The sequence below is a fragment of the Botryllus schlosseri genome, chromosome 8, assembly GCF_051294905.1.
Source record: "Botryllus schlosseri isolate E-star chromosome 8, Bs_hap1, whole genome shotgun sequence".
Taxonomy (NCBI): domain Eukaryota; kingdom Metazoa; phylum Chordata; class Ascidiacea; order Stolidobranchia; family Styelidae; genus Botryllus; species Botryllus schlosseri.
The window spans coordinates 17560350-17575168 of NC_137243.1; the positions used below are offsets into that span (position 1 = coordinate 17560350).

The 14819-nt window shown below is 39.8% G+C and overlaps 2 protein-coding genes across 2 annotated transcripts in view; both read right to left on the bottom strand.

The window, feature by feature from the left end:
• Positions 1-6505, bottom strand: part of LOC145445102 (SH3 domain-binding protein 5-like) — a 38473-nt gene extending 31968 nt beyond the window's left edge. Inside the window, exons 1-2 of the mRNA XM_080323238.1 lie at positions 6305-6505; positions 3558-3749 (exon numbers count right to left, since the gene is read on the bottom strand). Of these exons, the coding sequence (XP_080179364.1) occupies positions 3558-3749; positions 6305-6361 (249 nt within the window). The 5' untranslated portion in view covers positions 6362-6505. The remainder of the gene's footprint in view (positions 1-3557; positions 3750-6304) is intronic.
• Positions 6506-9197: 2692 nt separating this feature from the next.
• Positions 9198-14514, bottom strand: LOC145445043 (leucine-rich repeat-containing protein 51-like). Its single transcript, XM_080323137.1, has 6 exons — positions 14355-14514; positions 13282-13391; positions 12431-12575; positions 10762-10897; positions 9605-9753; positions 9198-9526 (listed from the first exon to the last, which is right to left on the bottom strand). The coding sequence occupies exons 1-6, from the start codon at positions 14426-14428 to the stop codon at positions 9382-9384; spliced, it is 759 nt and encodes a 252-aa protein (XP_080179263.1). The 5' UTR covers positions 14429-14514; the 3' UTR covers positions 9198-9381.
• Between the last annotated feature and the right edge of the window lie 305 nt (positions 14515-14819).

Genomic DNA, 14819 nt, shown 5'->3' on the forward strand with positions numbered 1-14819 from the left:
TATAACAACAATCGGGTACGGTCTCATACCCTGTGGTTTGAACCATCCCGAATTCACATCTGCGATTGGCCATACGGGGAAATTAATGGTATTGGATTTTGTATTAGTGCTTTGTGTAATATAAGTAAGTCAAAGAGAATGGGATACATATATCTGCTAACATTGAATTTAGTACTGTACCCAGTTATTAATTTTAACATGAATGTATTCCAAACAAAGCAACTCATATTATACAACGTTCATGTGAGGTTGTGAATCACACAACACTACATATCATCCTTTATGATACGAGGAAGAAATATTCTGACGTTTTAATTTTGTAGCTCTTAAATACAAGCATATTTAGTTATTCATTTCGTGCACAAAGCTTCGAAACTTATTTTATGTACAAGGGGCTCTCACACTCTAAAGTGCCTCCTTCTTCGATTTTCACACGCTGTGCGCTGCGGATATAATACATAATTCGAAACATTTTGTTGAAAATAACCCTAGCAAGCGTGATGACAGTGTTTTACCGGGAAATTGGTGATCTAGAAGTACGCGCATTTCGTTTTACATGAATTAAAATAACCCACTACATTTATGAAAACATATGTAGCCAACATTGTCGCGTAGCGCGACCAAAAATTTCGGGATTTGACATGTTTTAGGGAATGTTAATTTGCTCTGAGTACTCATTAAGGATATGCCCTACTACCACATTATCTACTGCGAAGCCATTTTTCTTCAGTGCCCCCCATATCGCCCCCCGAGCCCAGCGCCCTCCATATCGCCCCCTGAGCGTTTTCGCCCCCTTCAAAATCGCCAGGGGGCGCTGGAAGCAAGGTTAAGAACCACTGGTGTACATTAATATAGGCCAGTGGTCGGGAACCTATGGCTCGCGAGCCATATATGGCTCTTTTGGTCATAAGATATGGCTCTTTGCGAAATTTTTGTGCCTATGTATCTATATTGCAGCAACTTGTTATTAAATCTTCAGCACGACCAGTATAATTATTCTTGTAGCAGCATAAACATGTCTTTGAGAGGTTGATACAGTAGGCTTACCATATTTTGGAAATCTAAAAAGAGGACACTTTTTCAGAAATTTCAGACTTGCAAAACCGGAGAAGAATTCTCAAAAACCGGTGATTTTTTCCCACTTTGTGATCGGTTGACTAAAAAAAGGTCATCTTTTCCGCTCAGAGCTCAAAATACCGTTTTGCTTTCCACGTTGCCAGGTGGATGACTAAAAAGAAAAAAAAGGTCATCTTTTCGCTCAGAGCTAAAATCACCGTTTTCAACTCCGAAATACCCGCCGGAGCTTCACTTCTGTGCTAATTTGCGGCATATCACTCGCAATTTGCTCTGAATCTGACCTAAATTTTCAAAAAAGAGGACAAAAGGGCGTCCTCCGAGGACACTTTCAAAAAAAGGACAAATCCTCTTAAAAGAGGACGTATGGTAAGCCTATGATACAGTGGCTTATTCGGGGTTAGGGGCTCGGACACCCTTTTTTAAATCCTCAAATTTAAGTTGCTGTCGCTCCGGCAACCAATATCACTCCCGAATTCGATGTACCCGCCACGAAATCTTGGATCGCACGATACGTTGATTATTCAAAGAGAGTAGGATACGTGCCAGTACCTGTATGACGATGCAGTTTTCAAATACACATTGTCTTCCTGATCAACGGCGAGAAATGAACTACCGCGGCAGTGACATTCACAATTACAAATTCAAATCACAAACAACGCCATAGATATCCACGTTCTGGATTGATAACGTAGCTTTGTAGTCGCTGTTGAAATATAGGCTTGTGACGCAACGTTATGTTACCGCCGTATACTTGGTGAGTTGAGAGGTCGGATCGAAATCAATGCGACAATTGCATTCGATTAATATCAGTTAATATAAATTAGGGTTACCATATTTTGGAAATCTGAAAAGAGGACACTTTTTTCAGAATTTTCAGACTTGCAAAACCGGAGAAGAATTCTAAAAAACGGTAAATTTTTCCCACTTTGTTTGTTTGTTTTGGGGTATTCATGGTGTTTGTCGACTACTATAGTCATTTACACCAGACCGATATTCTTCTCATTTTCTGTAACTGCTGACTTATAGTACGGCCCACCTCTAGGCTTTTGTAAGACACCGCTGACGCGGATGAGTTGGCGAGGAGCCTAGTTAACCTCCAACACTTAGGTATCGGAATTCGGAAGTCGACCTCGGTCGGACTCGAACCCGCACCCGCTTTGTGGTGTAGGCTGACTAAAAAAAGGTCAACTTTCCGTCCAGCTGCCGAAATAGCCGCCGGAAAGTCACTTAGGTGCTGATTTACGGCATATCAGTCGCATTTTTCTCTAAATATATGACCTATATCCTCAAAAAAGAGGACACAGGGCGTCCTCCGAGGACACTTTCAAAAAGTCAAAAAAGAGGACGTATGGTAACCCTATTATAAATTCTATAATAATTACGGTGAATTGCGCTATCACAGGTAAGGCATCGCCTAGCCGTGCCTCACATATGCCTTACCTCTCCTTGAACACTTTATTGTCGAACAATAAATAGGCAAGTTGCGTGATTTTGGCAGTAAAAATGTTAAAAATTTAGTAGACAGGTGAGGCACGGCGTCACCTGCCTCCCCTGACCCCATGTCACTGACACATCACACATTACAGTGGTCAGGGGTATGTATGTATATTGTATACTGCTGCACAGTGCACAGTGAACATGTTTGGCTCCACCTACGAATCATGGGTACTCGCATTTAAGATTAGCATCACGGCGATCCTACGATCTCGTATGACTGAAGAAAGTCTCAAATTTCGTATGAAGCTTAACCTCAACTAGACTACAAAGTCATCAGGATTGCCATGCAACACCAAAAGACGCATTAACTGTAAAACCGTGTAAAAAGTAGATCAATAGGCCTACTTTTACTGATGTCTACGTATGTTGAAAATCTGAATCGTAATTGAAAAATATCATACGCCTCCCAGTGCAATAAAATTAAAAATATATACCTTGAAAAAGATCTATGTAACTCAATTTTTGCATACTCGTTTCTCAGATAAAGGCAACTAACATGATTAGCACGAGTCTAAAATACGGTGCATACGACGAATCCCATTTAGTGATTTCGAATTTGCGCTACCATGACGTCACGATTTTTCAATTGTGACGTAATAGTTGACTGACATGTATGGCTCATTGGGATTTCAATTGGAAAATATAGGGTCAATATGGCTCTTCGGACGCAAAAGGTTCCCGACCACTGATATAGGCTATCACCTCACTGAAATGTAGAATTGGAATGAGCAATATGACGTAACGTCATGAGGTTCACGTTCGCGTTCACACAGAACTTTTCAAGAAGGCTCGCGTTTACACGAACCTGATCCTTTCAGAGGTTCACACCATCCCTAGACTACAGTGTAATCGTAATGTGTAATCAGACAACAGTATAAACGAAACTAGGACAAATTCATCGCGCCAATAAGCGCTAATCATATCGCTATAAATTTTGCTAAACTGCTGCTATCCACTCACTACGGTTTTCTCCGCGAACTCACCTGGGCTAAGCTTTGCTTGGTTTCATAGTAGTTCCTCGCTCTTTCTATGGATTTTGGATTTTTCTTAGATAGTTTCTGCAATTTCTCCGTTGCGGTGGCGAGACTGGCGTTGTATTTTTCCCTCCATTCCGTAAGCTGCGTTTCTACCAAATTAATTTCATCCGTTGAACGATTCAAAGTGTCCAATTCTTCCTGTAAGCACATGATACGTTTGTAGGCTTTCGGTGCCGGCTTGTACAGCTTTTTGTACAGTTCATCATAATATCTCGGATAGGGGCAAATGCACCCTCTGTAGATATATGAGGCAATAAGCATGGGAGATGAAAAAGGAATTATGACAGGATCATTCAAATAACGTCGCACGCTCCAAAATTAAAACGCCTGTACGAAAGACAATTGCGACGCATGGCCTTTGTCTCATAAATGGAAAACGTTGTAAATGTTGGAAATCAAAATTGGCAGTAGCATTTGCGCAATAGCGTTGAGTTTTGCATACGGCCCGCGAAGCAATTCTCATTAGATTGAATAACGCTTGGATTATCCGGCACATTTCGAAAACAGGTTGAGATTTTGAGTAGGAAAACCTTTCATGTGGAAAAATGAGCCCAAAATTATTTATTCATAGACGCGAAAACGTCAATGCAATGTTATTTCATCAAGGTTACATGGAGAATACAATAGATACACAAAAAATACAATTCAAATGCGTCAAACTGCCGTACAACTTATATCTCAGAAGGCTTTCGACCCTAAAGACCCCCGAATGGTGATTTAATAACAATGAATCAAATTCTCAAATCCGCGTTTACAGTAAATCTCTTTTATTCCTCTCGACGCATACTCAGTATAGAGTTGTACAGGATCAGGATTTTGAAATTCTTTCTGTTGTTTACTACGATATGTATGAACTTTGATTCAGCTGGCTTCAGGAGTGCACTATTTCAAAAATTCCTACAAACTTCAATGTATTATCGAGGTGTAATTCGGGGCTGTAGAGCCGGAGGCGAAGTTTGGCTAATTCTCGCTTGACGGAGTCGGAGTCGTGAAAACCAAAGTGGCTGGAGTCGGAGTTGTGAAAAAATACTGACTGTCGGAGTCGGAGTTTGTGAAAATGACCCTTACTTCGACTCCGACTCCAACTTCTTTATCATGAAAATAATTGCTTTCAAAGGATTTTTATGCATCATCAATCACTGTTATTAGTATCTACAGATCAGGGGCGGCCAACCCGTGGCACGCAGCCAAATGTGGCCCGCGAGAAGGTTTTGCGTGACCCGCGAGGTAATTCTCGAAAATACTTATAACATCAGGTAAAATTACAAGGCCCAAAATTTGATCACCCTGTTAGCGAAATTTGATGGTGACTAAAACATCAGTTTCGACGCATTGGAGTAACCAGGGGACAGCTACATTTATCGGAGATCTTCGTATATGACCATAAAGTACAATATTTCGCAGCAGATTTATTTGACTTGAAATTTTTCTTAGCACTTCGCATGATTTCTTGTCACTCGATTTAATGCACTTAGCATTGACCCCCCTCCTGAAAATTAGAAGTACGAGTAATTTACAGAATTGAATCGAACTATATTGGCAATTAGGGGATAACGTATCGCCCAAAATGAGACTTCGCTTGTGCGCTCGCAGCGAGATCGTCGGTTTTGGTACATTTGCACAAAATGATAGAGGCATGTTCATCGAAACCGTCGATATTGCTATGTATATAAACGCCGAATAATCTTTATGCTGAAAAAACGCCGAAACATATACCAAACATAGATACATCATCAAATAGCGACTGTTGATGGCTAGACGATGTTGATATATGTGATGTTAAGGTTATACAAGATTTACCGTGGCATGAAAGTGGCACCTGATATTTTTACACCGACTGTCTTCTATGACTAAAACATCGATATGACATAAATGCTGAACAGTAGATACTGGGTACACATAACACATTCCGTGATGATTGAATCAATCCGTTCACAACAAACAGTGAGTTGCAATTGTATCGCCGTCAATACATAAGCCGCGTCGCTATATTGCTATATTGCTTCTAATACAAAGTGACCGACTCATCCAGCTCTGTAGCGCATGCGAATGCGAATTTCCAGCCTTTGCCAATAACAATGAGCTTACCCATGTGCCAATATGTCGCTTTCCGCAAAATTTTTTCTAGATTGTCGTAGTCACAATGACGTCATTTGACTGATGCATGCTGACCCGATTGTGTATGTTGTGACCTCTTAACATCGCTTACATTGTGGAATGTTACCACTTCTTGAAAAAGGAGTATATATACAACATAGCAGATTATCAAAGCATAGTGATTCTGCTAAGGTAGTTAACAATTGAACAGTATAATCATATTGAAATGAACACGAATACTCTCGGCTGACACTCGTGAGGGGTAATCGTCAACAACTACTAGAGAATTGGAAAGAACATTTGTATATGAACTGAATAATAGTATCATAAAATATGACGTCACCAGCATGAAATTTCGAATAAGAGAGCGTTCAATGTACCATTTTCAGATGGTATTTTGTGATACGATTGCTGATATACAATGTTCTTTCCAATTCCCCACTAGTTGCTGACGATTACCCCTGACGAGTGTCAGCCGAAAATATTCGGGCTCATTTCAATGTGAATAAACTATTCAATTGTATATTAAAGTTCTTTACCTCCAACAAGCTCTTCCAATATAGTTTAATAGACATATTGATTCTATTATCACCTACCTTAATTCTCGGATCAATTTCTTCGTCAATACTTTCTTGATCTTTCTCCTCATCCATACCAAAGTCAATGCAAATCGGTTGTTTGATTAAAACATAAATTAGTACGGGAACTTAACCTGCAATCGTTTACATTCGCAGTAAGACTGTTACCTAGAGAGTACTGGTAAATGAATGCCAGCTCTTCACGGACCTTCATACTTCCAGAACTACAGATACACATTATTCGACTACAAACTGTATAAAACTGTGCTTTTCGGGCGGTATAATGTTGCTCGACCGTCATGCTCAATACAGCAACAAAGAGCATTTCGCAATGCAATGATGGCACAGCCTCAATGTTTGCTCTGTATATTCACGACGACAAACTTCGGTCACCATGTTTACTTCGTCTCGGAAACTATACTGAATCTATTGGCCATGATAAATTCAGCGAACGCGCTGCTGCCGAAATTCCAATGCAGTACTAAGAAAGCCAATCAAATGATCTGATCCCGAATCTGTCATACAGCAGTGTCTCGCTTTCTCAACTAAGGGGATTCCAGAAACAGGATTTACGAATATATAGAGTAATCAGGACCGGTATAATCAAGACGAACACTGACGCACCTAACATCTGCGTTGCATTTCCACTGCAAAATCTGTCCGTGCTTGAACAGCATACAGCCTATCGACCTCCCGCACCTTTCTGGTGAAATCGATTGACGTCTAGCACTCAATGCATGCTCTTCATTACTGCGAATACGTAACATATTGGATTCTGCACAACATTTATTAATCCCACAGCACAACATGCTTTTATAGAGAGCTTCATCAATTCGCGTGGTACAAAGCGAAGCTCTATGCGCAGACTCCTGACGAATCATCCTTGTAACTTCACAGTCAAGTTGCCGCAACTGATTCGAAATCCGTGTGCCACCGATCTCCACCAACGCAAGCACTGTGAATCCACGATAGTGTTACGGAGGGATGTTAGAATTGTCACATTGCCAGTGGTTGCAGGTGATAGAAAGTCTCGGGATGATTTGTAACAAAACAACTCAGCTGTACTGAGTTGACGATTGGCTATTGGTCAAGTGATCTAATAAGGAAGCTAAGATAGCGGAATTCGGGATATGGAGAAACGGTAAGTGATTAATAAAAATATGTCCAAGGTGTCTAATCGGTGGTTAGCCAACTGGCCGCTTTATCGAGTATTGCATCTGTCAAATGATTTGACCTAGCATGCGAATCTATGGTTGCAACTTCAAGTTTACGTCCGATACGACGTCTCAAAGCAGAGGGTAGGCCTATAATGTCCAACTGAGCAACATTATGTTTGGCCTGATCCCCAGTTCAAACACCTGTGGGGCAAACTATAATGACGTTTCAGTTTAATGGCGATCTCTAAGAAATTATGATGGCACAACCAGAACGGGACGAAGTAGCCTACCGATATACCTACTTCCCTGTCTACGCCTAGTTTAAATATATGAAAAGGAAAGCTTTTTGCACCTAACTGTAGATACAAAAGCAATCTGTTACCAATATTCAGACACACCGAATTTGTAAATAGGCTATATGGTTCAATCAAATGATGCATACTTTCAAATAAATCAACTCGATTGCGAGCATAGCCAATATTTCCATTGACTACTGTGCATGGCGCGAAAAATCCCAGTTACAGTGCCAGCTGCACCAGCGACATGACCTCTCACTAAGTGCCATGTAATATTTGAGCTCTAAAGATGAATGGAGGTGGAAGCAGGTATCTGGGTCTGATAGTGATCCTGTTTCGATGCTGACAACGCGAGCTATGCATGAGAGCAGTGCAAAGTTGAAAAGCAACGTATTTCGGTTTCATTATAACAGTTTTGCAGAATCATATTATCTTACGAGACGGTTCGTGGTGACGAATTAATAACATTGTTCTTTTTTAATGCTGAACGTATACAAAATGTGTAGGTTTGCACAACGAACACGGACGTATCGTTGGTAAGAATCAGAGAACAGTTAAAATACTCGGTGATGTGATCAGTCTATACACATTTGCCTTATTCTATTCTGAACTATTTACTACGTATATCGGCGGTATGATGGTAACATTACATGAAAAGCTACAGTGAACGTTGCCGCTATTTTTAAAGCTGGTGAAATTAAATATGGAAATACACCATATCGAGGCAATATTTGTCATCGCTTCTTGTCACGTAACTGGTTATTCTATTTAATTTCTAAAGTACTTAATATCTTTGTGGCCGTAGTGTTGAGCATTGAACTGACGTAACGGAAATACGACTTGTTTGTTTGTTTTATTCGCACAACTTTGGCGCTTATCGCCTATAAGGTCATTTGCGCCCAGTACATCAATTTCAGTAATTTCAACGGTCTTTTACGGTCTTTTTCGTCAGATTACGGACGACTTCCATGCACGCGCTCTTCCACCATCAGTCTCTCTCAATTTTCATGCGCCCGCAACTTAGTCTTTTGATGCCATCTTTCGGGAGTTCGGCTCTCTCTTTCTCTGGGCTTTTCAAGGCGCTGTATATACAGCGGGATCGGCGATAAGGAGCCCAGATAAACCTCCGACACATAGAAACATGGCAGAGCCGTGACTCGAACCAGTAACCATTGGTGTCGTGACTGCAGTGTTTAACCAACTGCGCCACTCGCTTCCCCGGAAATACGACTTGTGGCATACTCGGGAACATTTTCATGTCGGTCTCCATATTTTTATGTAATGAATGATGGCGGCTGGCGACTATGTTGAACACCGGGATGGTTTGTTACCAATAGGTTATAGTAATTATCAGCCACTGCACAATTGCGACGATATTTTACGGTGATATGATTGATACCACGACTTCTTTACGCACTCATGCTTCTTCTTACTAGTCGCTATAGGAATTGCCAGTAATGAAAGTAAGAAAATCGGTGTATTTAATATCGCATAAACCTTAAATATGTTTCGACATCATAAAATACATTGTGATATTTTCACAGATAAATTACGGGATGTTACAGCAGTAATGAAATGTAACTTGGAAGCAGTATTGGTCAGGAATGACGGAAAAATTAAAAGTTTCTCTTCAGTCTTTTTCTCAAGCGGCCACTTTTGCCTTCCTTTTGTGAGTGGATTCGATCAACTTTAATGTTTTCCAAACTTGCGCTTTGCTTCTATCAGCTTTCGTAATTCGGCTGAAGTCCAAATATTGCAATTGGGGAAGTGCACCAATCACATATTGTCTGAAACATCAACGGTCATGAGATTCTATATGAGCTGTAGGCCTATACAGCGAAAAGTTGCGATTTCAAAGCAGTTACCTGTATCCTTTCATATCTTCAATCATATTATGGTGCAAAGTCAACGTCTTGAGATGCGGCAAGGCCGCTAATTTGTGGATTTGCTTCAAATCAGTGATGTAATTCGCATGTAGATACAGAATTTTCAGATTCGGATAATCCAGAATTACCTAAAAGAGGAAGTTTCTCCGTGAGATAAAGATTTCTTTCAGCCATCCACACAGTGATATGCTTCATTTCATAATGGATTGATGGATCGAGTATTATACAGATGGGATACTCTTTACTCAACTGACGCCCGTGGTTCCAATGAGGGCGTTTTCAGAGTTAAATCAGGACGTTATATGTCTCAGTATTTAGAGATTTTTTACATAACCGAATCCGTTATCGTCTATTTGCAAAAACAAAGCGCATTGGTTTATTCTTTTTGTTCAACGATTCGAACTAACAATATGCAACCGCCTTGGTTAGAGCTATAACTTGTTCGGGATCTCCGATTGAAAAGATCAGTCATGCGTACAGACAGTTTACAATGCATGTTATGTGTGTTTGTAAAATATGTAGTATTATTCTCCCTTCGCCTCAATTCGGGACTGCTGATTCTCCTACTCCGTGATTATAGCAGAAGAATAAATAAATTTCGCGTAATACATTTGTTAATGGACCTACCGATTAACCGGGTTTTACCGTATTACATTTGTTATGACTGTGCATTATTTCATGAGAGTTATAACGTACCTATAATCAAATTTTAAACTTTTGTGACTGGAAATCTGATATAACTATAGTTGAGTAGCTCTGATATACAGTATACATGCAATTGCCTGCGGAAAAAGACGTTTCACTAATTATGACTCTAAAATCACATAGCTGAAATCTTCAAACAAGATCTCCAACTGTGATGCAGCAGCTATATCCCGTTGTTCTTCTGACTATTCCACTCTTACAATAGATGGAACCCCAAGAAATACAAAATGAAAACTAAGTAACTTGCGATTAAAAATCATCAAAACAGAAATTGGAGTATAATCCAACAATGTAGTCACTTCAGCAAGTAGAACAAATACACAAAACACCCGCGAGTACACGATAAATGTAGCAGTACTTGGTTACAGACCACCTTTAATCCACACGTACTGTCTACGCACAGCTGGTTCTCGACTCTAACAATTACTTACATCGTCGATCTTCGACAAATTATTGAAAGATAAATCTATCCATTCCACCGATTCGGGATTTTCCAAGATTGCCTTCATTCCGGTATTAAGACTGTCGAGGTTCGAGATCGCGTTGTTGCTCAAACGAATAGCTTTTCTGGAAAAAATATAGAAATTCCAGTATTCGTCATGCCATTACCATATACAATATAAGTTCAAAATCGGTGCACTGTCACCAATGTCAGTAAAGTGATGTCATGTAACGGGATGAGAATAATGAATGGCAAAATAATATGACAGAAAAAATTAATATTTCGACAACTATATAGTTGGTTGTAGGTATATGTCAGGGATATCTTGAAACTCTAGATATCCCTGGTATATGTATAGATAGCAAACATAAAGAATGTATTAAATAAGAAATGGATCGTTTCGACAAATAGGTTCAGTGCCAGATCCCGAGTAATAGCAGGTTTTAGTTGGATTTCGGATGTCAGAACAGGTTGGTATTGCCGATTTCTTGAATACCATAGGAACTGCTTTCACGATGTCGCGGTCCACGCATACCACTACTTTTTCAATTGCCTCTATCTTTTACCATAAGGATTGTTCAATGACTGATAGCAATATTTGTTATTAGCTTTGCCGTCCGCACAATATTACCCGATATGATCTCATACAGGGGCGTCAACTCTTTTGGTTAACCGCCCATATGGGTTTACGGAATATTCCGCGGCCCACTTGAGCACTGATGACTGTAACACGGTTACCGATTTCGCCAATTTCAAAAAGACCAGCAGATAGCTTTTAAAGCCATGAAAATTGGTGACATTATTTCTATTCAGTAGCATCCCAAATTTTGCGGTCAGGCTAATCAGAGTTTTGACTGATACGGTGAATTTACAATAAATTACGTTGGCGAAAGATTACCGCGCTTCCACTCAAAAATTTCTCGCGGGGCTATGTGTTGGCTATCCGTGATCTAACCAGCTGTGCAGTCAGTGCCTGAGTTTGTGTGTCAACAAATTTTATTAATTGGAGTCGGAGTGAGCGAGTGACAGAAATTCTGCAACACCCTTTGCAGTCGATGTGAGAGTTGGGAAAACATCATGGGTTGGAATCGGAGCTTGCCAGTGATGCCTCTCTCGCACTCTACGGCAACGCGAGCTATAAAATCTGGTCAATACTAGAGTCGTAGCCGCAGTTCTGTAAAATAATATCGAGAGTCGGAGTTTTGGGATAGTGAGCGAACTCCACAGCCCGATTTAGGAGTGTTTCTGGGTGTTTAGCATAATCCACGATAACATAATCCACGTCACGATAATTTAAATATGGTTCCTATATATGTTCAAAGAGCAGAAGTGCTCAAATTAGGAATCGAAGCATTTGTTCTTAATTTATAGTATTCATCTCACTTACTAATTATTTATATGTAGATAATGGAAGTACACATTATTATGGGCCGCAATAGGTCAAGGATATTATCACTTTTAATAGCTCTACAAAGTACAAAACGGAGTTAAAAACTATAATAGTGTTATTGTAGCTCCAGCGACACTGGACGAAGATCATTTGTTAGCGTTGCCAAGACGTCATTGTAATGTCACCAAAATATGACGAGACTCCGTTCAAACGGCGGGATTTGTAACAAGAACGACTACGACACCGCCATCGGACATGCGTCTCTTACGTGGAATATTTGTAAAAATGCACCGGCTCTTTGTTTTTCGTGTCATTTTCCTCGTCAAAAAGAATTTCTTCCATGGGTTCTTTACTCTCCACCTCCACTTTCACATACTGGACAGGGCCGTCCCGTGGATCACATTTGCATACGTCTGTCTCAAAAAAGCAATTCATTATCAAGCGTGTGATGATTCATGAAATAGTACCGCTTCATATTATGAATGGATCTAGCTTTATATCGGCAGATGCGTAAGAGGTCACAGGATTAAGTTGATTATGACTCAGTGGTATAACTGCTAAATCTATGGAATATATATAATATAGAATAATATAAATCGAACAAATAATTTGTTTTTTTTTCACACATTACACTTCGATATCATTACATTCCTGTACAACAACGCAATTCTGCTAATTATTGGAGATTCCTTGGGCGACTGCGAGTATTCAGATTGAGCTCGTCGAAATGTCGCAGACATGACAACAAATCATGAGAACAGTATGCAATTCCAGATCAGATTCTGAAATTACCGAAAGGTATACAAGTACATTTACGTATTTTTTATTTATAATTTACGAAACAAATGGGTCTGTGAATGCATAATGCCTCGATATTATTATTACTATGCTTGTTGCTTTGAATGCCTCAGTATTTTGAATGTGAATGCCGAATGTAAGAGTGATGAAGTTGTGGCAAAAATAGTCACAATCGCCGACATGCAGTCCTATACGACATATCCGATAAGACCCGAATCACAGACGGCTCCAATGAATCACCAGGTTCTTATAAGGCTTTTACTGTGTTGCACATCGTATGCGATTCTGTAACAATATGTTCTGATCGAATGCTTTTCACACCTGTTACTGTCCTCAGGTCCCGAAACGTGTAATCCAGAGGAGGTCCGCTAAGCTGTGCGCTGTTGTCGGCAACTGGCTCCATTCCTGCCAAAACATCGTGAAGAGCTTTCCTGAAAAGCAGACGTTTTAAATCAGAGAGATCGAACCCGTATGCACTGTCCATTATGGCTGTTCAAAAATGACTTTTTAAAAATTGTACTGGCTACTTCATAAAATTGTTAGATTACTTAATTAAAGGCTGCACACCATATTTGATTCAAGTCCAACCAGTAGCCGCATTGCTACAAGAGAAGAAAGTTTTTCATTTATTGTATACACATAAATGAAAAAAACTCAAATTTTCTGTTCACGCGATGAAATTGTTAGGTTGAACAGAACAGAACAGAACATAAAATTTGAAAAAATTAATATTATACAATCATACAATAAATAAATCAATAAAAAAACTTTCTTCTCCCGTAGCATTGCAGCTAATGGTTGGAATTGACCCAAATTTGGTGTGCAGCCTTTAATTAGGTAACCTAACAATTTTATCAAGTAACCAGCAGTACAATCAAATCAAATCATTTTCGAACACCCCTAATGACTATGTGCTGTGTGAGTCCAGACCACAGATGCCAGCGGCCTCTACTTATATTTTCTTAATCAGCGAAATGAAGAGTAGCATCGAATCCAAACCAAGAACAACGTACGCACACGATACCAATACAATACTACTGTAATGTGACATTGATAAGAGATCACGTCATTAAACGAAGCGCAGTAAGTATGATTTACATCCAAACCAACATCTTATTACAAGCGGGCGAATAACTCTTCGGGGTTTATTGAGGTCATGAGTAGGGCTATGAACCAAGCCAGCGTCCAGCCTCACTGATAACCCCAATGCCTTTCGTCGATATCAAAGTACTCTCTCGATGATTCGTATGCTGTTTCTTACTTGATGTGATTCAAACGAAACGTACAGTCTCGCAAAATTACGGCACGCATTGCGTGTGGTAGCAACATTTAATTGTCTTCTCATTGTTTTGCTGGAATATGGGGGCGATGAATCAGTTCAAAATAACACTTGCCTGGTGGATGACGCGCTTTTCAACGAAGCTCTATTTGACGGCTTTGACATAACAATTTCACTAGCCGATGTCATCGCATCTGATGTTAAAATCACAGACAATAAAAATTGTACGAATTCGATAGTCCCATTTCCCGGGATTTTGACAAATATGCCCTTGACAATTGTCAGCCTCGAATGGTCCAGTAATTCATTTTGCTGTTACAATTTCACATGTGTATTTTACGGGTGCATGCAGGATTCAATTTCTATAAGGCATGAATTGTAACGGCACCTGATTTGAGTAAACCAACATAATTAGTGTAGCCAAATGACTGTTAAAGCCATGTATCAACGACGTGACATAATCATCATCATGCATTTGAGCATCACGACTTTGTGATGGATATAGATTGCGGGGCCGATATGTGCGTAGACCTACTCGATATTATTTTTATATCCTCAAAAGTGACGAAACTGTTCTTTA